General features: G+C 36.2%; 1 protein-coding gene and 1 long non-coding RNA gene across 5 annotated transcripts in view; one reads left to right on the forward strand and one right to left on the reverse strand.

Annotated features, from left to right (window-relative positions):
• On the reverse strand, nt 1-27,142 carry LOC132104109 (uncharacterized). 2 transcript variants are annotated; one of them, XR_009423510.1, is made up of 3 exons: nt 26,906-27,142; nt 26,635-26,740; nt 1-510 (listed from the first exon to the last, which is right to left on the reverse strand). It is a non-coding gene; the product is annotated as an uncharacterized LOC132104109 (long non-coding RNA). The 2 variants fall into 2 exon arrangements; XR_009423511.1 differs by lacking the exon at nt 1-510 and adding an exon at nt 25,387-25,510.
• Nucleotides 1-27,150, forward strand: part of LOC132104108 (growth factor receptor-bound protein 10-like) — a 52,396-nt gene that overhangs the window by 20,577 nt on the left and 4,669 nt on the right. For 2 of the 3 annotated variants that reach the window (XM_059509335.1, XM_059509337.1), the window contains exons 4-8: nt 5,533-5,779; nt 7,644-7,779; nt 21,733-21,889; nt 25,309-25,424; nt 26,933-27,007. In XM_059509335.1, coding sequence (XP_059365318.1) covers nt 5,533-5,779; nt 7,644-7,779; nt 21,733-21,889; nt 25,309-25,424; nt 26,933-27,007 — 731 coding nt within the window. Of the gene's footprint in view, nt 1-5,532; nt 5,780-7,643; nt 7,780-20,771; nt 20,977-21,732; nt 21,890-25,308; nt 25,425-26,932; nt 27,008-27,150 lie in introns of those variants that run through there. The other variant, XM_059509338.1, reaches the window with a different exon arrangement.

Genomic DNA, 27,150 nt, shown 5'->3' on the forward strand with positions numbered 1-27,150 from the left:
GGTGAGAATTTATATTATGTACATTTTATATTATATTATTTTTAGGGCTTTCAAATGTTACAGTGTTAACATGACATGTTCAATTAATACTTCCTTTATACATAAATATAGCTGCTTTTATATTTTAGAAATTGAGTCCCTCAAAAAAGGCCATACTCAATATATTAAGCCATTTTCTTCATGAGGACTGTTGGCTGCTTCCTACAGTGCAGGGCGAGAGGGCAGTAGTCCTGTATCCCATACAGAGACACACACTTGAGGAAACACACAGTGTAAAAGCCTATAAATCTTTCTTGTTGTGTTCTAGTCATATGTGGCCACTGGCCAGAAGTTGGGTGAGTGGGTGTGTGTGCATGCTTGCACTTACATGCCCGTTTTTGTGCTCTATAAGTTGAGGCTGCAGTTATATGAGGTGACCTATATTCAGTACAGAGAGAGAAAGAGAGAGAGAGAGCTAGGTATATGAGGTTGGACGGTCTTCTGAAACAGTTCCACAGTGAGGAAAGGGAGCTGAAAGGAAAACAACAGGAAAGAGACAGTCAGTCTGTATTAGCCTCTGAAGATGTTGGTGTATCTGCTTTTAAAAAAAATAGCTAGGATCTTCCTTATAGATTGCTGATGAATGTTATTATTAGTTCTGTAACTAACTCCATTGTATGTCATTGCTAATTGTTTGACAAGGTCTGAAGTCAATACTAAAGTATTGTGTCCCTCATACAATAACTGATAAACTGAAGTGAACATACGGTTGTAAATCATTCTGGAACGCTTGTCAGACTTGGCCACTAAAATAGACCACTCTTTGTAAAACCCCCCCTGCAAACAATCTAGTGTGCAGTCGAGATTAATTTGAATGTGATTCATCAAGGATTCATAATTTGTGAGTACATACTGTATTAATTATGTGATTTGTAGCAGGCTTATTATGGTATTAAAACCCCTGTAGAATTATCATAGTGAATGTCCAAAAACACTGTTACCATGATACTTGTTACCATGGTGAGCCGGGCGTTTTAGAACCTGACCAAAGTCAACAGGATTAACATTGTTCATGTAACATACAGGAACACCACCATTAACTAAAATACTATGGATTTTTATATGACCATGGTAGTGGTATGTTCTTTTACATGTAGCAAAGTAATGGCATGGTTTTTAAAATGGATTTACCTTGGTATCATATACAAAAAAAAGTCTATAGTCCATGGTCATACCATTGTAATTATATTGTTTTTTTTTACTATGGTAATAGCATGGTTTTTTTAATGTAACATGGTAAAACCATTTGTTTTTGAAGTTAAAGTAACCTTACATGGTGATACCATGTTATATTATGGTAATATTTGTTCTTGTTAGTAATGTGACTGTAAGTTAAGGAATGTGAAATGGAGAAAAGAGGAAGGGAGTGTTTGGAAAGACGGGGAAAACTTTTAAAAGCTCTTAAAGCATTTTTGGACCACTTAGCGCTGAGAGCGGCAATGGGAAGATGCTCTTTGACACTCACTTGGACTCGTTGTACCTCTTGAAGATCTTGTACTTGTAGTACCTCAATGTTTTACAATCCTATTCATCCTATTTTTATGTGGATGTTTGCGTTTGAGGAGACTTCTTTTACACGTGCTCTCTTCTTACATACACAAACACTTACACTCGGACACACGCGGAAGTGTGTGGGTCTGGGGTATGTATGGAATGCACCATTCTGATGCTGCTGATGTAGAGGAAGTCAGAAGCAGAGCTTTTGATTTTAGACCTGTTTTCGAATCAGCCTCTCTGATTGGTCACTTGTCAGTTGCTAAGGTAGCTAAGGTGTTGTTAGGAAGCTAGCTAAGTTAACATTAGCTATATAGTTAAGTTTAAGTTGGCATGAAACGCACTTACCTTCCTCCATTTTTGAGTGCAGCGGCCACATCTCAAAAGCCAAAGAATAAAGCCAAGTTCCTGCTTTACATTTGTTGTTTTTCAGTAATCGTTTAACACCTGATTTATGTAAAAGTACAGAATAAAAGATCTGTCGCCACTTCTGTTTCATTGAGATGAATCTGTATATTAGCTAGTTAAGCTAATATTTGTTCGCACTTAATCAAAGTTCAGTTAAAAATTAAAGGACCTTTACACAAAGAATGATAACTATAAATCCTCCTTTTGATTTCACAATTCAATGTTTTCTTTTTTTTTTTTAACAAAATATTGAAGACATTATACAGTAAATGGAAAGGTGTCATTTTATTAGGCTATTGCTGCACGTTTCTTTGTGAAATTGACATATAACAAAACTAAATTGAAAACAAACCCCAAATCAAACAAGTTACACAAATAAAATAAATCTTAATATGAACAAACTGAGGCTTTGTCTGTGCTCTTTCCATTTAAAATGAGAGAAACCTCTGGATTTGAATCATGATCCAAATAAAGATGCAGCATATATGCAGCATGAGTAGTGTTCCTGTAGCTCAAGTGGTAGAGCGTTGCCATATCAAGCACAAGGTTGGGGGTTCCATTCCCCGGGAACACGTGATAGGTAAAAATTGATAGCCTGAATGCACTGTAAGTCGCTTTGGATAAAATCATCTGCTAAATGCATACATTTATTTATTTAAATTTATTTAATCTAGACTGTATAATTTTGAAATGTAAAGCAAAAACATAATGGTCCAATGCCAATTTATGGACATTTTACTCACATTCCATAAAGTACATTAGTATATCACTCTGTTATATCTTTCCTAACATAGTTGAGAATCATCTTTGTACAAAGTTTGGCTAAAAATAGCCTGAAACCTGAAAACTGAATGGAAAAAAATTAATGAATGAAATGAAATGAAAAAATAAAACAGTTTTTGCCTATACATGCCTTTTTGTGTCAGTTTTTAACGTGTCAAAATAACCTGGTGTACTCTGCAAAGGACATAGAATAAATTATGAACAAAATGTATTTAAAAAAAAAAACTAATTTCAACAAATCAACAAATTTCACACACAAAAAAAATCTGATTCTGAGGAGGATAACAATAACTATATTAGCATCCACACCAACACTTGATATTATTGTTTATTTGTTGAGACATTAAATGCTCAAGCACTGAATTAGCATGAATTCTTGTTGGCTGTCAATGGTTTTGTCATCATGATTCGAAAGCGGTTCCCATGACATTTCATTAAAGTTGTAGTTTGGACTTCTCCGTTATCTTAGAATTAGATTAATTATTAAAAACTTATAGTTATGTAGTTATTGTTCTTGGTGTGAACAGCATTAAGCCAGTATATCAGTAGTGCTCCTGTTTCTCAGTGAGCTAGCTTAGCTAAATTTCCTTTATTAGCTAGTTTATGAACCTTTCTGAGTATTTGTCTGAAAGCATGGCCATCTCATTGCCTTCCCTTTCCCTCACATGCCCGGATGGATGCAGGACGGCATGTTTCAGCAATGGGAACTGTTCATGCTTATGAAGGAAAAGCACTTTGGTGGCCCACACTGCATTAGCATTACATTTAGCATGATTTGCTAACATTTTAAACGTACCAGTTGTTTGAGGAAATCACTCCTTAAAAGCTTATTTGTTTTTATGGGTCTTGATTGCACAAAGTGCTTCTCAACTAATGGGTCATGACCCAAAAATGTGTCTCAGGGCTGTCTTGATAAGGTTGTAGACAGAAGTGGAAAAACAACGCTAAGTGCTATTGATAAAATGCAGTTTTGGTACTGTGAAGGTTACCACTCGAGGTCCGTTACCAAAACCAGTTGAGAATCACTTGGTTAAAGGAATCCAGTCATCACAAGTTAGTGAAAATGCGCATGCCAACCATTGAACCTGTCCTTCTTGCTTTATTTAACAGGCATGTACTATTATTACTGAACAATTCCACAAACCACCTGCTGTTTCTCCCACAGACCAGAATGTATTATGATGATGTGTTTGCTGTGTGAGGAAGATTGCTGAAATATTTGGTTTTGGAGATGTCAGTGAGTAACGTTTTGTGGTCATTGACTCATGATAAGTTGCTCCGAGTCAGATTTGAGGGGATTGATCAAATCAGGGAAGGCTGGGGAATGTGACCAAAGCGCTGACCGCTTTGGTGTTTATTCATTTAATTTGATACTGCCATCTTGTGGCAATTTATTGTTAGTGGCATTGTACATTTAGTGCAATGTTTTCATAGTTTATGCTAATACTGTTGAAATAAGACCATTAAATCTTGATTACGTTCTCAGATCCTTAACCGCTATGTCACACCATCTCAAGACGCAAATGTATTTGATTAAGCAAACCATACTCAAAGGAAACTAAATAAAACATAAGGGCAAACTAGACACTAAAGTTTTTGTGATATCAATTCCTGAGATTCTGGGGCACCACTGAACCATAATACATATGGAGAACAAGTGGACACAGTGGTAAATGTTCTGTGGCCGATCTGTCAAAGTGTGTCCAAAGGCTCAGCTTAAAATCATCCAGGAAGCCAAAGTGGATCCTTAAAAAACTCTTCCAAAGAAATGTGGGCTGGGGAGAGGAGCAATGTGGAAACCACTGCTAACCAAGAACATAAATGCTCATCTGCCAAAGAGCACCTGGCTGATCCCCAAGACTTTAGGAAGAATGTTCTGTGAGTCAAAAATGGAACGCTTTGGATGACATGCATCCCATTATGTCTGAAACAGCATTCCACAATCTAAGAGCATCTTACCAACAGTCAAACACGGTGTCAGTATGAGAATGCCTTGCTTCTTCAGAATTACCATGATTGGTTTAATGGTTTAGTGAAATTGTATAATCAAAGTAAATAAATAAAAACCCTTATAAAATATTGATGTGGTGGAGCCATGGTACAGCGTGACTTTTAATTTTGAATTAATATGAATTAATTAATAAATAAATTAAATTAAAATAAATTGATGCATTTAGCAGACACTTTTATCCAAAGCAATCTACAGTGCATTCAGGCTAATATTTTTTAGCTAACGTGTTCCCTGGAAACCGAACCCACAACCCTGCGCTGTTAACACAATTCTCTACCACTGAGCCACAGGAAAATTATTTAATACTATTCAACACTAATTAATAAAATTAATAGAATTAATATATATTATGCTATATGTATATGCTATATATACATATAATGTATGTGTGTGTGTCTGTGTGTGTATACGTATACATACATGAAAAAAAAAAAAAAAATATATATATATATATAGATTTTTTTTTTTTAAATTCAGTTCAGTGTCTTTAGTTACTTTTGATCAATTTAATGTGTCCTTGCTGAATAAAATTATTAATATTATTTTCCTAAAATCTTTTAAATGTTTTTTTTTACATTATTAAAATTCTTCTTCAGCTTGACAAATGTTCAGAAGTACAAATATTGCAAATATAGTATTTTAATTACTATGCATAAAAATGAATTCTAATATCCTATTGATGTCGATTGAGTGTATTTCTGTCAGTATTGTGGCTGCTGCTGATACACTTTTGTGGCCTGTGAGTGATCTAGGACTCAATCTCTTTCTCTTTCCGTGCATGTTTTGTTTTGCTGCAGAGGATGATGTAGATTTGGAAGCCCTGGTGAATGACATGGCCTCTCTTTCGTCCTATGAGAGTATCTATGCAACCTGTGGGACCCAGCATTCAGACTCCGCCCCTCTCTTGCACCGCACTGATGGCAGTGGGCTCCATGGCAACAGAGTGGCCCCACTGCCACGGGCCCCTAGCAATAAAGTGACTGCCCCCCACTGTCCTACCCAAAAGCTCCGACGATCACAGCCAATGCACATACAGGCTGTCAGGTAATGTATATGCACATATAGAAAAGTGTAAGTGTGTGTGTCTTAACTTATAACAGAGACCTGAGTACATCAGTGAAATTTTGATTTCCAGGCCTGGAAAATCATGCAAATTTACGAAGTGAATTACTTTTTTTCTACACTATAGTAATACAGTGTGTGTGTGTGTGTGTATATATATATATATATATATATTTATATAGTACAGACCAAAAGTTTGGAAACATTACTATTTTTAATGTTTTTGAAAGAAGTTTCTTCTGCTCATTAAGCCTGCATTTATTTGATCAAAAATACAGAAAAAAATGTAATATTGTGATATATTATTACAATTTAAAATAATTGTTTTTAAATTTATTATACTTTAAATTATCATTTATTTCTGTGATGCAAAGCTGAATTTTTAGGCTTTTAAGCTTCATATTTCAAGGCTTTTTATTACATAAAGTTCAAAAGAACAGCATTGAATTGAAATCGATTTTTTTATTTGCACATGTAAATGTCTTTACTGTTACTTTTAATCAATGTAAAATACTGAAGTGTAGTTGTCCTGAGATATTCTCTAATATTTCATAATTTCATCAATTTATATGACATTATATTAATTTAAAATGATTTGGTCAAAATGTGTCAGAACCCTGCTTGTATCACGTGCTGTGATTATCAAGAGGAATATGAAAATCCACCACCGTTCACTGATTATAACTAGTGATGTGAATTTAATTTAGCGCAGTTTAATAATACAAAAGTTCTAATCTTAAATGTGCTATGTTACGGCAAAAGGTTTTTTTAATTAAAATCCTTTATTTAATTTTTTTTATAAAATGGTAATTTAAATGATTAAAATACAGTTAAGTATTACAAATAACATTAATATATATTATTTTAATTAATTTATATATATATATTTTTTTTAAAAATATTTTTTTGTAATTAAGAAACAGAATTCATACTCTCTTCTAAGACACTATTGATTTATATGTTATGTACGTGTGCTACATTTTAAAGTCATCTTTCTGTTGATAGTCAGAATCTTTCTCTCCCCAGAATCCTCTCAGATAGCTTGTTCTAATCAGCTCTTTTACACCTCACCTTTCTGCCGGGCTTCTGTATCATTCGCTGTCTTTCATCCGCTCCTCTCTGATCTCCATGACAGCAGGGTGTAGTTTCACACGCATACACACACCGAGATGGGTTCACTCAGAGGTTCCCGTCTCTACATGCTCACACAGACACACAGTCTTCTTTCGTTCTGACTCGGCCATGAACCCTGAACAGCACACCCCCTGCTACGGTTCAGATTTTAAAAATTCCCTCAGTTATTCCCTCAGTTATTATGGTCGCTCCAACTGCGCTGAGGCAGTCATGTATTATTCCTGGTCTTATTGATGTTGATCAAAGACCCGAAGACGAGTTTAGCATCTGCAGTCTATGTGTCTGTCTGCTGAACTCTGCCGAACGCTACAAGAGTTCATGAACCGTTTCTCAGTTGGCTGAGTTGGTTTCAGATCTCTCAGTTTCATTCATATATTCTGTAGTAGAATCTGTAATGCAGCAGTGAGAATTTAATGCGGATTCTTCTGATTTATTTTTCATTAGCCTATCACTTTACAGCACTGGAGTTTACATGAACTTTAAGGCTTTAATTCCCTGCTCCGTTTCATGTTGATTAAAACATGGATGATATCGTGAATACTGCATGGTTAATGAACCGGTGAGATCTTAATGAAATGAGAAGATGTTTACTAGTAATCAAGAAGCTAGATGTTTTAGTGTTAGGAACGGTATGTGTTTTTAAAAAAATTTAAACATGCATTCAGTACAAAGTACAGTCTTTTTTTTCTTGTTTCTCTGTCACCCCTTGTAGACGACTTCAAGAAGAAGAGTTTCAAGTTCGTCCAGCGTCTTTGCCAGCTATTCCGAACCCTTTCCCTGAGCTCTGCAGCCCCTCGGGATCTCCTGTGCTGAGCCCTGGATCTCTGCCACAGCCATCAGAGTCACATGTAAGGCTTGAAAACAGACACTGTCCTCTGAGCCCTATAGCTATTATCCACCAGACACACATGAGATGCTACATGAGTGATATATTGCAGGTATGAGAGTTCTCTGTTTCAGTATTTCTGGCATCCTTGTATTTTCTCACATATGTTTGTTTGAGAAACCTGATTGAGGTTAAGATAAACTAAAATAATTAGTTTCTAAAATAAAAAGATTCTTTGGCATTTAATGACATTTCTATGCCGTTTGTCTGTCTCTGCAAATAAAAACTAGCCTTGCAATACTATGCATTATGGATGCCAATGGTACGTTGGTTGTTTTAAAATCTAGTCAGCTGCATTTGTAGGTAGTATTTTAGGCATAAAGCCGATGAACTAAAACTGTACTCTTACAATTGGTAGCAAAGTTATGGGTCTATATAATGTCTTTATATTTGCAAGTCACGAAGATGAAAGAAACCTGTAGGCACTTTTTCTACAGTACTGACATAAAAAAAAAAGTAATTTAATATTTGTCTCCTACTGTGTGTAACTAACTTAGAGCCTGATATTAGCATAACTACATAAAGGCTTAAGCCAGAAATATTTAATCCCCTGCCTTAGTAGTCAAAAGGTGCTCATCACTTGTCAAAATGTTTGAGGTGGCCAAGAAGGCGTGCTTTACGTACTCTGCTTTACTGAAGAAGAGTGCAAATGGATGCTTTTCACATTTCTGGGGTTCTCAGATGTGAAAGTCTGAAAAGAAACTAGCTGGTTTAGTAGGGATGCACCGATATGAAAATTTTGTCTGATACGATAACCGAGATATATATATATATAGAAAGCCGATATTTTGGCCAATAAATCTATATCCAAATTTTTAGCCTGATTACAAAAAAAGGTCTCATCAATAAAAGCCACATCCCATACACTTCAACATAAGCAGCCTAGTGTACATTTTAAAAATAGTTTTACTCTCTCATTACCAAATTTCATCATACAAATCTTACACGCAAATAAAATAATGCATAAATATTGCAAACAAGTCATCTCAAGTCAACTGTTTCTGAAGGAAATAATGCATTATTTATGGCCTTTAAGATATCGGCCAAATTTTCTTATCGAGCTGATACCGATAATAGAAAAATGTAGCATTTATCACCCGATACTGATATGGTGGCTGATATATATTGTGCATCCCTATGGTTTAGACATATTGGGTATTCATGAACAGTGAACTTGATGAACAGTGAATGTGCGTATTTAACCCCTCTAATAACATGGATACGTCCTTGTTCTGAAATGCAACCAGGGGTTAAATTGAGCTAGGATGATCAAAAATCCATCTTGTGAAGCTAGAACTGTTTGTTTTCACATTGTTGCACAGAGTATGTTTCAGGCCTTGGGCTAATTGAGAAGCACAATTCTTCCCGTAAGGATTATTTCAGATCAGTTACTAATGAGGTTAAATTTCAACTTGGAGGCTGCCTTAGAAGGTAACAGCCAGTGTAGACAGTGGAGCAGCTCCATAGGTTTTTAGTATAGAACCTATGACTCTTATCAGGATGCAGTCGTACATAGCGCTTCCTCTTTAATCTCCTGTACATCCCACGCACACTCTTTGGACTTCACAGGGTCAGCCAGAGGGATTGTTTGTAAAGCCTGTACTTTTCAAATGTGCAGTATTTGTGTATAAAGATTCCGCTATGAGATGATATGTGCATTTGTCAAGCATTGTCAGGAGTGTGAAATCCCGAACGGAAAAGTGTCACTCTTTTTTTTTTTTTGGCCCTCGACCCCCTTTATATCTTTCCTTCGCATCCTCTGAGCGGAGACTCTTTTCTTGGAAATGAGAGTTGCTTTCCTTTCACACACTGCTTGCGTTTCCACTTATGAGTGTGTGGATGTTTATATTTGTCCAGGTCTGTGCCAGCAGTCAAAGCCCTTCCTTCCTCTTTCCTATCCTCTCTGTCCTTTCCCACAATGCCTTGCCCTAAGCTCCCTTTCCAAAGGAAAAAAAATAACTTTAGTTATACTTGTTGGCATGCACAAGTACATTACAGAGATCATGTTTTGTGCGTCCTCTCCCTGAAGCATTCCTGGAGCTGTGTCATTGTGGGATGGTCCTGTGTTTCCAGTTCTTCACTGGGAGTGACCTCACCTCGGATGGGGTGACGTCTTGTGATGTCCTTTATGTGCTGCTTGGCTCTATTTTTGTCTTTTCATGTGAATATGATCATTTTGTTGTTGTCAACACCCTTGGCACAGTCTATCCAACACTCCTTTGTCCAATTTCTATTTCTCTCTATTCTGTCTGATCAATCACCTACGGCCCCATCAGCTGCTATAGACTACTACAATACCACAATTTTTATCCATTTAAAAAGTATTTTTGCAGTTTAATATTCAAAGACATAATTCCATATTGCGTTTTCTAGTTCTGACCTACTTTTGATTTATTCATCCAAAATTTGGCAAATTCCATGACATTCCATGTTATAAGCCTACAGTAAATTCCATTTTTATGACCTGATTCCGCAATTCTGTCCACTGTGGAAATCATAGGGCCCGAAGTTTTTCTTTCTTTCTTTTTCTTTCTTTCTTTCTTTCTCTCTTTCTCTCTTTCTCTTTTTTCTTTCTTTCTTTCTCTCTTTTTTTCTTTCTTTCTTTTGTTGTTTGTTCCTTTTTTGTTTCTTTTTTCTTTTATTCCTTTTCAATTAATTTGGTTGTTCATTCTTTTGTTCTCTTTTGTTGTTTTTGTAGGTTCTTTTGTTCTATTTCATTGTTTCATTTGCTCACTTTTTTGTAAATTTTGATTGCTTTGTTCTTTCATTTTGTTCATTCTTTTGTTCACGTTTTGTTTGTTTGTACCTTTTTCGTTCTTTTTCATTATATCGTTTGTTAGCTTGATCATTCTTTTTCTTTTGTTTTGCGTGTCTGTTTTTTGTCTTTATTGATTCTTTATTTTGTACTGTCACTCTTTTGGTCTTCCTTTCAATCAATAATTTTTTTCTTTCATTCATTTTGTCATTCTTCCTTGACGTTCTGTCTTTTCCTCCCAAGTTTATTCCAGAATGCACTGCAACAAGCTCAAGTGGAAATCTTCATCCAAATTGGCAGACGAAGCGGAATTGTTGTCATTTGTGAATATTTTCTTCGGTTTGATGTGTATTGATAAAAATTAGAGCAATTTAAAAATGCAGTATATTATCACCCAGTATTTCTGTGTGCTATGAATTTTGGTCTACTTAATTTGGAGATTTAGTTCAACAACATCCCCATCAGTTTCTTTGTGCTATGCAAACATGCCATCCTGTTAATTCTCTGTGCGTTTTTAACAGTGTTGGTCCATCATAAAGAACATTTATGCAAGTATCTTCTATAGTGGTTATTGTGGCAGTGCTGAGAACACACTATGTACTTTACGCTGTAGTGTGAGTGGTCATTGTTGAGTCATTTCAGGTATACAGACTACAGTAAGCTTGGAAAGGTTTAGTTCTTTTGAACATACAGCTGGAAGAGATTCTTTGTCTAGACTAGGGCCACAAGATTGTTTGGAATGACTTGGAATTGTTTGAAAACATGGTCTTCTTCTCTTTTTGTGCTTTTGCCCTTGAGTGAGTGAGAACAACCGAAAGAAATCTGAAAACAGGATGCTGCTTTAGCTTTGAGGTTGAACCCAAGGCAGTCTGCTGAGGTAAGAGTTCCGTTGTCAAGATGTATAGGACATCCTGAACGTTCATGTTGATTTTGGTCCCAAAGTTAAGTGATTAAAGTTAAGTGAACAATGTGTTCTTGTATTCATTTATTTATTTATGCATCCTAAGAATCAGAAAAGCAGAAATTGGTTAAATGGAAATAATATAAACTATTCAAAAGTTTGGGGCTGGTAAGATTTGTATTTAATTTTATAATAAGTCTCTTAAACTCACCAAGACTGCATTCATTTGATTGTAAATGAACACAGTAACATTGTGAAATATTATAACAATTATAATTAACCGTGTATTTGATATTTAAAAATGCATTTTGTTTCTGCTGTGATGGCAAAGCTGAATTTTCAGCAGCCATTACTCCAGTCTTCAGTATCACATGATCCTTCAGAAATCACACTCGTATGCTGATTCACTGACTCGCTGACCTCAGACCTTTGAATGGTAGTGTATATGGATATAAATAATAAAAATTAGAGGAAGATGTCGTTAGAATAGCTTTTAACTCCTCCTCAGAATGATTCATAAATTTGTACCAATAATACATTTATAGTATATTACATTATAGTTATTATTCCTGGAAATTAAGTTAGAAATGGCTTATATTTGAAATAATCATATGGTGCTGACAGTTTGAAGATAATCCAGCGAAATGTATGTGATTTATCATTTTTTTATTTGGTACTTCATGGACCAAAAGATAAGACCATTCATAACAAACGAATACATCTGGCATCCGTGAACAAACATTCATAATTATGTAACACTTGAGAGAGTAAAAACAGTAAAACTGATATTATAAACAGACTCCAGACCCTGATTGTAAACCATTTTCCAAGTCAAATGAAGTCTAATATTAAAGTTTCAGTTACACCTGAATAATGTACAGCTGTCTTTTTCACTGTGTATAGCAAAATCACACTGTACATACTGTTACACCACCCAGCCTTAATATTTCTGACCTTTGTTCATATACTTTGTTTGTTCCCAAAAGTTCTGACTAAGTTGATGCTGGTTATGGTATTTTTTCAGAGAGTTTGGAGGTCACACCAGTAAGCTATGTCTAATTATGGTTGGCAATACTTTTTGGGCATAATTGTGTAGATGATATTACTACTGAAAAATGCTGTAGATGGGTTATGCACACATGTGGTTTCTTAATGATCTCTGAGGATTGTCTGACCCTTTGTGACCGGCGGGCATCAGACAGATTTGGCCAGGCTTTGGCGTGCATGACATGGGCACAACACGCATTGCTTAATGTGGTCTCATGCTGAGCGTGGGAATGGAATAAATGCTGCTGCTGTGTTTGTGATACTGACAGTGCGTTAGCGTGATTATAATCAGGTGCTTGAGATTTCTGTCAGTAAGCGTCACAAAGATGGAATCTTTTGTAATTTCTCGTGCAATGCTCCACAGAGGTCTTTCTGTATGTGTGTTTATCTGAGCGTCTTTGTATTTATACTGCCACTGGCCTCAGACTAGACAGGATTACACTCTGCCTGCATATGCAACTGAAATCATACGCTCTCTTGCTCAAATACAAAGCAGATTCAATCCGTACCTTTTTTGACAGGTGAATGCATTTGTGTGATGTATGAATTTACAACTCTACTGTCACCCCAATAAGTACTTGGCCATGCTTGTGTGCGATAAATAGCAAAATTGCAAAACCAACATATTAAAGATTTGAATTTTCAAGAAAGCTAACACAACTTTTCAAGAAATCGGTTTAGTAAGAGACTGTTTGAAGTTAGATTTCAAATTATATAACCTGTGTGAACTTCTAAAACTTAAATGTAACTAAATAATAAAAAAATGAAAGATTAGATGATTTTGATATAATCTTATAATTTAAACATTTAAATAATTAAATATTTATTAAGTATTTTTTGTAGATAAACTAGTAGAGCATAGCACTAATAATTATGTATGTTTGATTCCCATGAATGCATGGACAGATAAAAAGTGCGTAGTTTAAATGCCCTAGAAAAAGTACGTAGTTTAAATGCCCAGAAGACATAAATGTAAATGTTTTTCAGAATGATGTGCATTGATGAATTGTCCACAATAAGATCCAAAACATGCCTTAAAGAAATTAAATGGGGTCAGTTTTGACTTCAACTGCAAGCTTGTGTGTAACATCTCCGAGTGGTGTTATGTGTGTTTGTTTAAAACGGCAAGAGCGCACAGGTCTGCCGCAGTGGGATTAATTAGGATTCGCTAGATTTTCTTATTTACTCTTTTCTTTATTTATGTGTGTCAGCTTTCCCCTTCTGCATACAAATACTAATACAGTGTTCTGTGCATGAGTGATCCATCTTTGATGTAGTAACTTGAGTTTCAAGCGCTGAACCTGCCATGACCTCTGCTGGATTCAAGTGATTAATGGCAGCGAGCCAGAGCGTGGAGCCGCAGGGGGTGCGTGCGTGTCTGTGAGTTTGTGTACAGTGCGAAACGACACCAGGCCCTGAAGACTCTCGTAAAAGTCAGACCATAAATTGACAAGTGATTGAGTGCTAGCAACACACACAAAACCGACACAGTCACATCTGTGCGAGTGACAGTGACACCTAATGTGTGTTTTTTTTTTGAGCTAGTCATCTTTGTTTCCAGTTAGTCTGGATTTTTTGAACGTACAGGTAGCAACAAATCAAAACAATATGGGTGCATTTCATGCCATATATCAGGTCTTCTTAACATTTTGGTATACATTTGCATGCCGATAGAGAACAGAATCTTCAGGCTGCTGGCTTGTGGTTTTATTTGAGAATGATGGTATCATATGATTTTATTTCAGTTAACATGTATTTTGTTTCACTTAACAAAAAAAGTTTTTTGTTTTAGTTTTAGCAACTATAATACCTCTGGTATTTCTTTAGCTTAGTTGTGAAAAATTTAGGCTGGTTGTCTAGAAGTTGTAGGTTCAAACCCTTCAAGGTGTTGAGATGGACAAAAAATGCCCTTTGCTTTTCTTCTGTTTCTCACACTGGTAAAAGCTTCAAAGTCACATCTGCCACATCATATTACAATATTGCAATATACTCTATAGAGTTACCCTAGAAAACGTACAATCTTTTGAGATTTTTCATCGCTATTTTGACTCTCTCAGACCAAACCGATTCATTCTGAAATAAAAAATACCATAAATTAGATATTAAAATCAGATTTTCCATTGAACTGTATTGTTTGTCTTCTGGCTTCTAAATGTTGTAAAAGAAACCTTTGTATACTCTGTCCTCACTTACTCTTTAAACTGCAGTTCAGCCAAGCTTAGACGCCCTCATATAGGAGACAAAGGCTGAAATTTGTTAACTTATAACTGAACTCGAGTGCTCCGAGCAGCATGGGACCGCACTTTTTTTTGTTAGTCTGTCTTGTCCTCGGGATGTTGCAGTCAGCTGATGAGACTTTCCATGAATGCTTTGCCTGATTGGAGAAATCAAATTCCTCTGTATCATCTTTCTTGTTCTCTTTGAATGGCTCTCTTGTTGTGTGTGTAAGAGAGTGTACGAAACTGTACTGTACAATGCTTAATTTATCTCTAGCGAATTAGTTAACATTCACTGTACTTATACAATGGCCGATTGTTTTGGATGTATGTTAGGCGTCTGGTTTCCTTGCACATTTGCACAAAACATTTGTCTTGTTCAGCTTGTTTGCGCTGTCCTATTTCACATCCATCCAAAACCCACCTTAGATGAGAGGGATTTCTAAGGAGTATGTTGCATAGAATTTACCATGTGACTTTTCACATATGAATACATGGGTGTGTGTTACAGTTTCTATAGGAGCACGGCTAAAGCATTTGCTCAATTGAAACAACACCTATATGTTTCAAATACTTGTTTACCTGACACACACAGCATTTGAGGCATGGCTAGTCACGCTTATGTGTTTAAGGTAAGACTCTAAGTAGCAAAGGTCACACAGTTTAATTCACCTATTTATGTAGCATTTTTAATGTCATGAAGGAGGTTTACTGGGTGTGATGCCCCAAATCCCAGTGAGTCAGCACAAAATAATTGGAACAGAAGTCAATTAAATTGACTGCTTGTGAACGTGGCATTGTCAGGTCATGAGGAATTTAATTTGATTTAATTTGACACCCTTTTATAAGCAGATGCTCATGAGATGCTCCTGTTTATATGAACACAGCAATAGAATTATTTTGTATTTGATATATATATATATATATATATATATATATATATATATATATATATATATATATATATATATTTATTTATTTCAATTCATTAATATTAGTTAAAGCATTAGCTGTCATGAACTAAAAATAAACGTTTAACTTTCTAGCTTTAAACTTCTAAGATCTGTTCATCCATCTATTCAGAAAACATTAACTTATTTGTTCAGTTTGAAATGTTAAAATGTATTGGTAGTAATTAACATTCTTTCGGAATGCCTTGTATGCTAGGCATTTGCTAAAATACTGTTTTAGGGTAGTTTTGGATCAGATGTGTTACATACCCACTTATCTTATTGCTGAGTTAGCAAGGTTTCATTGTTATACCTTTATACTCCTGTTAAAACGGTGAGGAGGGCATTGGGTTCCCGGTCTCGTTTCATGCAGTTAAGTAGGATGATGCACATTTAAACTTTTTTTAGACCTATCACACTGACGATCCACATATTTGGTTTACCTGTCTCCTGAGACATGCTCTGTGGGAGAGCCACTTTGTATTCTTAGTTCACACAGTCAAACAAATTCAGATGCCCCATTTAGCAGAACCCTTGCCAAAAATCCCCTCCCAGGTGACCCGTTAAAGGTTTGTGCTGTGAAATGAAACACTGTTGCAGCAGAGTTGAATATGTCTGTGCGTGTGGATCCTGTCTCCACCCTAGTGTACACTCAACACCAGTTTGCTTCGGATTGTGTGCCAGAGCCTTAGGACACACACACACACACTCTCACTCTCACACACTGCCCAGTCAGCTGACTGCAACACAAACCCCTGAGAGATGACATGTGCCAACATTGCTGAAAACAACAGCATGAGAAAATAATCCTCTCCTAAAACTACCCTTGTCCCTCTTCATTCTTAATTTATCTCAAATGGTATCTATGTCTGGTCTTTTGATGTCAGTTAATTGGAAAATAACATTTCAGGAGAAACAATGTACCGACTCATGATGATTGCTGGATCTCTATATTGCTTGTGGAGTGAGATGGACACTGAAGACCATGGGATAATAAATATGTTTCAGTCCTAGTGCCAGACTACAGCCTAATGTTCTGTGTTTTAATCTTTTAATGCTAATTCAAATTTAAACTTGTGTGTATTTAATTAATATATATAAATTAAATACACATACAATACACATTATTTTATTTTTGTTACACCGACAATGTGTTCTGACCTTCTGCTTCCAAGTTGGTGGAAACATGACTGTGTGGAAAATGCAGATGAGGAATGAAACTCGGTAATAGTTAATTTAGTTATACAAGTTATGCAATATAGTGTTATTCTATATTATATATATATATATATATATATATATATATATATATATATATATATATATATAGTATTATTAATGTACAGTGAGGTTCAAAGTCTGAGATCAGAAATCTAGAATTAATTTGTATGCATTTATTTATTTGAATTGAAATTCAAATGTATTTTATTTTTTTTTTAAATCAGCTTTTTTGATCATTTTTAATAAAAGCTTTCTCTCTCTATAGAGTCACCTCTCCAAGAATGGTTGCACTCTACTTTTCGATATGCATATGTCATATTGTGTCATATGTATCCCGGTCATCTCTGTTTTTATCCTTTATTCATTCAGGGTTTGTTTCCACTTGCTGATAAACTGTGAAACACGCTGGGTTGCACAAACATATCTCTCTCTCTTTGTATCTCACACACGGACTGGCTCCTCTCAGTGAAACCTGAAACTTCCAAAGCTGTCACTGACGTCTATCCCCTAAGATCTCTAAACAAAGGCGTGTGTGTGTATGTATGTCAGGGCAAGTTATATTTTTTGCCTGTGAATGTGGATTTTTACAGTATATTTGTGATGTCACTGAAAGTCAGGGTCACGTAGGGTTCAGCAAACTGCAGATGGTAATTATGCATGAGTTTGAGTGTACATGCATGTGCATCAGGCCTGTGTGGGGTTCAAATCAAATTTGCACTGTCTAGTTAGGTAATAAGAGTGAGGTGAGTGATCGCAGCACACAGGACTGTTTATGAACTCACAGGGCCGTATTTCTAGAGAGCCACTGGTTTCTCATAGTATTTTGCACTTATTTAATTTACTCTAGCTTAGACAGTGTTTTATCATGCTAAGTTGTACAATACATAAAACATTATTTTCATTTAAATGGATGGCTGTTTAAGTTCAATTTACCATTTTCGGTTATTCAGTCTTTTATCTGTGATAATGTCTTGTTTCTTATGTTTTTGATCTTCCGCTGTGGGGATCAGTCTTGCATAAGCAAAATCCCTTTAAAGCAAGTCATTTCACTCAGCAGACATCTTTGAAACGCCTCTTGGGCATGCAAGTGCAGCTCCTATCTCTTTGAATGGGGAAACATCAAGTTCTCCAAAACTGGTTAAAACCTTACAATTCAATTTCATATTTGAAATAACCAAATGAAATCTGACAACAGCCGTCTCATAAAAAGTGTTTATTTTGCTCAAATAGCATTTTTTTTTTTAGACTAGACCAGCCAGTGCGCATGCACAGTCCTAAGAGTGCGTCTCAGAATGCTGTTTCAATAGCAACTGGAGCTTCTAACGGCAACTGCATTGACGTGATGACTACCTATTAGTGATTGGCTCTTTTTTTAAGAAGACAGTGCTTGCTTTGATAGAGAGGCCATATTAAGCATTGCATTTTTCCCAATGCAAAACTATACAAGTGACACATCTTTCGTATTCTATAGTCTTTGGCATAAGTGTGTTTTATGTGCTGCGGCAAGTCGGTTTAAATAGTTTCTCACTCACTTATGCTCATGTATGCTTACATGCATCTGCGTGCTTGTGAGTATGCTCTGTGCTTTACACACACACAAAACCCAGGGCAGTTTTTAGATGCACATGAGTTTGATTATGTCACAGCGGAGTATTGCACTCACTCGCATGCTCATTTACTGAAATCTTACTATTTGTCTTACTATCTAGCTGTCTTTTTAACTAAATATCTAACTGTATACCCAACTGCCTCTATCTGTGTAACTACCTAACTGTGTAACAATCTACCTTTTACACCCGTCTATCTACTAACTGTATACCAGTACAATATACCTGTTTATCTAACTATTTATCTACATACTGCTAAACTTATATACCTGTCTATCTATTTGAATTTTACCTTTCTAGCTGTATTTGTAACTGTATACCTGTTTATGTTACTATGTAACTATATACTGGTCTATGATATAAGTATCATAAGGCATATTTATCTGTCTAACTGTCCAACTATACACCTATTTAACTAATTATACATCTTTCTAACTGTGTATATATATATATATATGTGTGTGTGTTTATATATATATATATATTCCTAACTAGCTGTGTACTTGTCTGTCTTGCCATCTAACTGTATTTATATCGATTTAACGGTTTCTAACCGTATTCCTGTTTATATAAATAAGCTTTATATCTGTGCATATATAATCACAGAACCTGATGTATCAAAAGTATTGGCCATATACTGTGACCTCTGTTCTATTTCTGGATTACCTCTCCCCTCTTTATACAAACTCTGAACAATGCCTCAATCGCCCTCTATTAACTCCCAACAAATACTTTGTTGCCATGTGACCCTCAATGTTTGCAAAACCTTTATTTAACATTTAAAGATCCTCCCATGTGACCCGCGGAGGCAGGATGGAGCAGTGCAGAGCAAACGTTTGCTCGTAGCCACATGATTGTGAGGATGCGTTTGAACAACATTGGGTAAACGATCTTACGTCGTAAAGCTTGTAGAAAATAGTATTTGCAGCAGTAGAATGCTATATGCTTAACTAAGAATGAGCCATGAAACAATGCTCTGCAAACAGTTTCCACCGCTATACTGGTCTCGCCAATAACTCAACCCTCAACATCCTTTTCTTCATGGTGTCGAGTCAGATTACATGATACTGCTGTCTTCTGTCTGAGAGGACTGAATGGTATGTTTTTGAATTTTTTTTTTTTATTATTTACCATACTTGTACATACATCTTCAAATACTGAGAACTGGTAAGGTTTTCAGAATGTAGAGTATGAGAAAGAAAATCACTAGTTTTACTGGGGAAGTGTTGTGGGAGGAGGGATTTTTTGCTGGGATTTGGCCACTGATGTGTGTGTTTAAGAAACACTCGCCAGTTGTGATACGCGGAGTTTTAAGAAAAGAGAGGGAACGGTTTTCTTTGGCGTTCAAAGTCAAACTTCAGGGGGGAAATGGGAGTGAAAAAAAAAGAATGAGGACAAAATCTCACTCTGTGTGTGTGTGTGTGTGTGTGTGTGTGTCGAGATCTGGATGTGGGGCTCTGTCTCAAGGCTTTCCAGAAAGAATTTGAAACTTTGACACAAGCCAAGAAAGAGTTTGATGTGGGGGAGAAAGAGAGAGTAAGGTTGTGGAAAAGAGAGAGGGAGAGACAAAAGGGAGAGATGAGAGGACGAGATGGAAGGGGGTATATAGAGGAGTTTCTATAAAAAAGTATATGATAATAAAATGAGAGAAAAAATGTGCACAACTTTAATGAAATCAACTTTTTTCATTTAACTTTTTTTTAATTCTAATAAAAAGTATATGTTTTTATCGCACTTTAAAAACGAAAATAAACAAAGTACAATTATTACACGCATATTTAAATGCTTGATTGCATTCTGTGTTTTGTTTTGGTAAACAAATACTAAAGATCTTAAGTTAAACACCGGTGATATTTTACAATTTTATTACTAAATTTAATGTTTTATATTTTAATTTAATTTTAATTATATATGAAATTTATCAGCACAGTCACATTATTTATGATGTTTGCCATCATTGACGTCAGCTATATTTGAATAAGATTTGACAGCAAGATGGACTCGGCCCCAATTAATTTTCTTTGTTGCGGCTATCCTCTCCCATGTAATCTCTTTTTGTTCCATGGACGAAAAAAAAGTTATGTTTGGAATGGCTAAATGAAGGGAAACCCATTATATTAATTTTATTGACCAATTGAAATCCTAGTCATCTCTCTCAGTCTTTTTCTCGCAGCTTAATCCAGCAGAGTATTGTAGGACACAAGCTGCTTGTCAGCTGAGTCTCTCTCCCTTCTTTTCTCTCTCTCTCTCCCTCTCTTGTTTCAGCAACTCTCTTGGTCTCATCTCAACCCTCTGCCCATTCTCAACTCCTCTCATCCTCTCGCTTTCTTTCCTCCTCCCCTTCTCTCCTCCCTTTCTCTCTAACTCACACACTCTCTCTCGCCGTGTGAGTGAGCAGAGGTTGTCTCAGAGTGAAAATGCCATCGTGTTCGCCGGACTGTTGCTTATATCAGGCTGTAGAGGTAAGACTGACAGTAACTACTTTCTCCAAGAAAACCATACACTTCTTGCAGATGCCGATATAAAAACATTTCCAATTTAGTCATGCAGATCATCTTTGTGCATTTGTGCATAAATTGCACACTACTGTTCCCTGCTTCTGTGCTTTTAGTAAAAAAAAAAAAAGGTGTCTATAATAGTTGCAAATGTTTGCATTTGTGCATGAATGTGTGTATCTAGTTGTGCACTTGCATAAGTAATTTCTTGTTTTGTGTGCACGTTCATTGGAAGAATTTCTCCCTTTTCTGTTCCTTTCTTTGTATCTGGGCCGTTGGCTTTGGTGTTAACGTGAATTCTGCCTATTAATGGAGTATATCCTCTTGTGCGTGCGTGTTCAAGTCAGTCATGCTTATGAGCGCCAGGTTCCATCTAAACACGATAAGAGTCCATGCGGATTGAGCTAAGGACCACATAAACAGATGTGCATGGTTTGCTACAACAAAAACATGAACGAAGTGAAAATAAATGTGTTTTTTTCCCTTCAAGCATCATATTTATTCTTCGCTACCTGAAAAGTTTGTATTTGAATCACATAGCGTTTAGTTTAGATGGTTCACACAGGACTATTACAAGGCTAAATTCTCGAAATGCAAGCTGTGAAAATAATCCGGTGTGGAGCATTGTGCGAAAGTGTGTCTGTAGTTGTTCGACAAATTAGACTCGTTGAGAACATCGCCTTCAGGTCATATTAATTGACAATCTGTGTGTGTCTTCAACAGATCATCAAGGTTTTCAGCGAGGATGGTGTGGGAAAAGTTGTGGAAGTCCCCGCCGACATGACGGCTAGAGATGTGTGTCAGTTCCTGGTCTACAAGAACCACTGCCTGGATGACAACTGCTGGTCGCTAGTGGAGCATCATTCCCTGCTTGGTCTGGGTAAGCCAACCATACGTGTATACATTAATTTTCTGCGTCTGTATGACTTGTGCGCGTGGCACACACCCAGTCTAAGAGGACACGGTGTTCTGTCCAGGGACACTGGGTTCCCAGTGCACTGCATTTCGTGTAACAGGAAATCAACTTTCAGCAAGCCCAGACTCAGAGTCTTATATAAACATACATATTTGTTCTCCTATTAACACTTAAGCTCTCAAAAACGACTTTATACATCATGCACGGCTGCACATTTTGTATGCGTGCCCGCTCGTAGAGTGTCTAACCTGAATTCGCAATACAGATAGTTTTGAGGAGATGAGCATAGAAAAGATAAGGTTTGTGAAGAACTAGTGCTTAATCTCGTAGGCAATCACTGAGGACACGTGTGGCTGCCTATTTCTCAGGCAGATTACAGATTAACCCTTGTCTAAATCATACTAAACAGATTTAACTCTGCCTGACCTTTAGAGATGCAGTCATTGCTCTTGTAGGGTGTTAAAAAGCCCTTTATTGAGCTTCTGAAATAATTCAGGCGGACACAATCAGCTCTTTATTTTAAATCGTCCACTTTAAATCTATCAAGGAAAGTCGTGACGCTTGCATGATTGTGCAGATCACATGGTATGATGAAGGTGTGGTCTCTTTTGTTGAGCTGACATCTCTGGAGAGGTCAAATATTATGTGGTGTAGTTAGATGTGTTCCCCTCATCTCTTCTGGAGACATTAGAGTGTCAACATTACGGAAACCTTCTGGAAACGTTGCTCTTACGTAAGCCATTAGCAGAGAGACTATGCTGACTTTGCTGCCCTCGGTGCAATCAAGCTAAATACATGACCTCATCCCTCTGCAATGCCTCTCACTTTCCCTTGCTTTCTCTTTCATACACACAGTCATGCTCCCTCTCCTTCTCTTGTGCTCTTCTCGGAGGAGTGAATTAGAGGATGAGGGATCAGATGCACAACAGATACATTAGATGGGGTTTGAGCCAGTGCTTTGTTGTCTTTGACATATGAGTACTGCTATACTTAAGAAGCATAGACATTACAGTGTATGGTTAATTTGTCTCGTTTTCTCATTATAGGGCATCATGTAATGTTAGATATTTAAATATTTCATTTGACAGTTTTCAACATGTCTGTTCTTGCTGTTTAACTGGTAGAGCAACGTCAAGGTCACGGGTTTGATTCCCAGGGATCATGCATAATGAAAAAATGTAAAGCTTGAATTCACCGTAAAACACTTTGGTTAAAAGCTTCTGCCACATGCATGAATTTAAATATAACATTTAAATGTTTAACAGATTACTGCATATTTCTGACAGATTTGGATTATTAAAAACATTAGACTGAGCATGAATATATAAATCGTATTTTAAATTCATTTTTTATTGAAACATTGCTTATTGGACTGTATAAACTGATGAATAAGATGATTCTTTGTTAAAGTTAGAAAAGCTTTTCAATCAAGAGCAGTGAGTGATTTCTTTGTTGTTGCTGTTCGATTTAATATTTAATATTTATAATATATTTATATTTTAGTGTTCCTGTAGCTCAATTGGTAGCGCAAGGTTGGGGGTTCGATTCCCCGGGAACACATGATAGGTAAAAATTGATAGCCTGAATGCACTGTAAGTCGCTTTGGATAAAAGCGTCTGCTAAATGCATTAATTGAATTTTAATTTAATTTTAATTTAATTTAATATAAAGACTGTCACTTTAAGAGAATGAACTGATCCAGTGCACTGATAGAGAAGGCCAATGTTCAGCTGGTTATGTCTGCTGTAGGATACTTACCAAGACATGCATTTTGACAATTTATGTGTGAATTTGTCCATTTAAACACAATAGTTTAGAGAGAGCTTAATATTTGTGCACATTCTGAGGTGCGGGTTTGCACGCTTCGGATGAGCGCACGCACAAATCTTCTCACTGCGCGTGCATCCATCAACAGAAACATATATTAGCTGAACCCTGTTTGTTTTACGTGCTATTTATAGCAAACCATATTACAGATGCTTTGTCAGATTTAGGTTGAACCACGGTCCCAGTGCGTGCCGAACCGTGTGTGGTGAACCAAACGGTTAAATTTTTTTTTCAGTGAACCGTTCCACCCCTAATAGATTATATAATTTGCAATCTATTTTATACTTAAAGGGTTAGTTCATCGAAAAATCAAAATTATGTCATTAATAACTCACCCTCATGTCGTTACAAACCCATGAGACCTCCGTTTATCTTTGGAACAAAGTTTAAAATATTTTAGATTTAGTCCGAGAGCTCTCAGTCCCTCCATTGAAGCTGTGTGTACGGTATACTGTCCATGTCCAGAAAGGTAATAAAAACATCATCAAAGTAGTCAATGTGACATCAGAGGGTCCGTAAAAATTTTTTGAAGCATCGAAAATACATTTTGGTCCAAAATCTGGCTCATTATAAAATATTCTCATTTTAATGTTATCTGGCTCGGCTCGGTGTTCATCTTCAGTTCTCTCTTCACATCAGTTCAGTTAGTGTACTGTTTGAGTAAATGAATTACTCTGGGAAATTGGTTTGTTTTAACTCAGAGGGAGTGTCAGCCACTTTAAAAAAGTTAACAACTTAATTGATTTGTGGATTAATGCGTATTGGAGACGCGAACCGTTTAAAACGATTCAGTTCGATTTGGTGAACTGGTTCAAGAATATCCGGTTACATCGAATGATTCGTTCGCGAACCGGATATCACAAACTGCTGTGTTTTAAACTCTCTCACAACACACACAGAAGAGAAGACAATGATGAAAAAAAAGTCGTAGTTTTTGCCATTTTTGGACCAAAATGTATTTTCGATGCTTCAAAATATTCTAACTGCCCATCTGATGTCACATGGACCACTTTGATGATGTTTTTCTTACCTTTCTGGACATGGACAGTATCCCGTACACAAAGCTTCAATGGAGGGACTGAGAGCTCTCGGACTAAATCTAAAATATTTTAAACTGTGTTCCAAAGATAAACGGAGGTCTTACGAGTTTGGAACGACATGAGGGTGAGTTATTAATGACATAATTTAGATTTTTCGATGAAGTAACCCTTTAAATATTCTCATTTTAATGTTTTTATATTTGTATATACGTATGCAGTGTATACGTTTTTTTTTTTTTTTAAAGAAATTATAAAAGCATTAAAAACATTGTTTAAATGTGTTTTTTACATGCTTTAACTACTGTGGCTTAGTGGTTAGCAAAACTTTTTTTTATAAAAATGTCCCCTTGACAGGGTTTTAAATATACCCCAGCTTCAGAGGTCACAACACATCCCATTATGCTCTGATACAGAGTGTTTTGCAATCTTAAAGTGATCTTGTGAAAATCCGTTACAGTAGTAACAGCCACCTTGCCAGTAACTAACACCGTTTTAATGTCATCTGTTTAAATACAGAGAGGTGCCTGGAAGATCATGAACTGGTTGTTCCTGTGCAGGCCTGCATGTCTCCAGAGAGCAAGTTTCTCTTCAGAAAGAACTACGCCAAATACGAGTTCTTCAGAAACCCACTGGTGAGTTGTCACAGACATCAGCCGTTTTCCTTCAGCCCACCCATGTGTTTCCTTGCCTCTCAAGACCACCACTTCATGCTTAAATCCTATGAAATTAAAGTCTAATTATCCTTGAAAATCTTGCTAAGAACACTTGATTCATGACCTGTGAGCTATAAATCCCTTAAATATGTAAATATCTTAAAAAAGTTCCCACATTCCTGTTTTCCAATTGTGAGAAAAACCTCCTTGTTAATCCATTTCCAGCCATTCAAGCACAGCTTGCACGTGTTCCATCTCACTAAGCAAGTAACCTGCTTTTTTCTAATAAGCCAGTACTCAACACCTTTTAATTGATGGCATTTTGACAAGTACATTTGAATGTGTCGTATAAGCATCTTACGATGTGAACACTGTGAAACATTTTATCCTGCTTTGTAATCCATGGACTTTTTGTATGCTTGGAAAAAATGTTCATGCAAAAGCTTAATCTTATTTGAGCCTCTGCTTTAGTACGGTATGTACAGTGTGTGTCAGCACTTGAGGCATCTTTGGGCCGGTTAGCCCGAGTCTGTTTTGACAGAGCACTTAACCTGCTCTTGGTAATCCGTGGCTTTGGCAAATGCTTAGTGCAACTCACCTAAATTAGCTTTAGATGAGTTTCAGCTTGTGTGTATGCTGGTTTCTTACCATGATCCTGTAACTCAACTGGTACAGAATCACGCCTCGATTTAACGGTTGTTCAAAAAAGGAATTGTTGATTACTGTGATCAGCTGATCTGTTTATTACTCATCTAAACTAATAATTGTAATTACACATACACACAGTGTACTGATCACATGTAATCTGTATACATAATCAGATTCAGAAAATTAAGTACTTGTAATTAAATACTACATTTTAAAATACTTAATCACATTAGTTACTTTTTGTGATTACATATTATTCACACAATGACAGTAAATTATTCATAATTTAATTTGCTGGTATGCTCTATTTCTTATTTTTCCCTTTTTAAAATTCTACCACTTTTATAAAAATTGAATCTTCCTTTGAATCAACCCACAACCCATTCATGAACCCCAGCTTGGGAAACCCTGGCATTATCCAATATTTAGTATACTTTATGATGTTGATAACAGTGGAATATAATAAATATTAAAAGTAATAATAAACATTTACAGAAAGAGAATTCAGTTAAAACTTTAACAAAAAAGTGCAAATTCAAACCCTTGTAACAAATTCAGAGCTTGTTCCATTCTTTGCCCTCAGTTTAGTAACAATCATCTTATGTAATTGTCTACTAAGAAAGGCATCCGCTCTTGGTGAGGTGATCCTAAAACAGATTAATTATATATGGCTTCCTTACTAATCATTTAAACTAATCAATGAAAAAAAAACACATTTGCTCAAACTTAGTTCATACACACACACACTAGTTGATCCATTTAGTTTCTTGTGAACTACTGGCATATGTTCAGTGCAGACGGTCTTTTCTTACCTCTCACCCTTTATCTTGCTCTCACAGAACTTTTTTCCGGAGCAGATGGTAGCGTGGTGTCAGGAAACTAATGGCTCTATCCCACAGTCACAGCTCTTAGAGGTGAGGAAAACATGGATCTGTGACACAGCAAAATCTGAATTAGCCCACATTATTAACCTGTACGTCACACTTACATGACTGTTGCAGCTGAATAAGCATTTTAGTGGATTCAAACAACTTTTGAAATGCATCCTCATGTCTGT

Source organism: Carassius carassius, chromosome 25 (genome assembly GCF_963082965.1).
Source record: "Carassius carassius chromosome 25, fCarCar2.1, whole genome shotgun sequence".
NCBI lineage: Eukaryota > Metazoa > Chordata > Actinopteri > Cypriniformes > Cyprinidae > Carassius > Carassius carassius.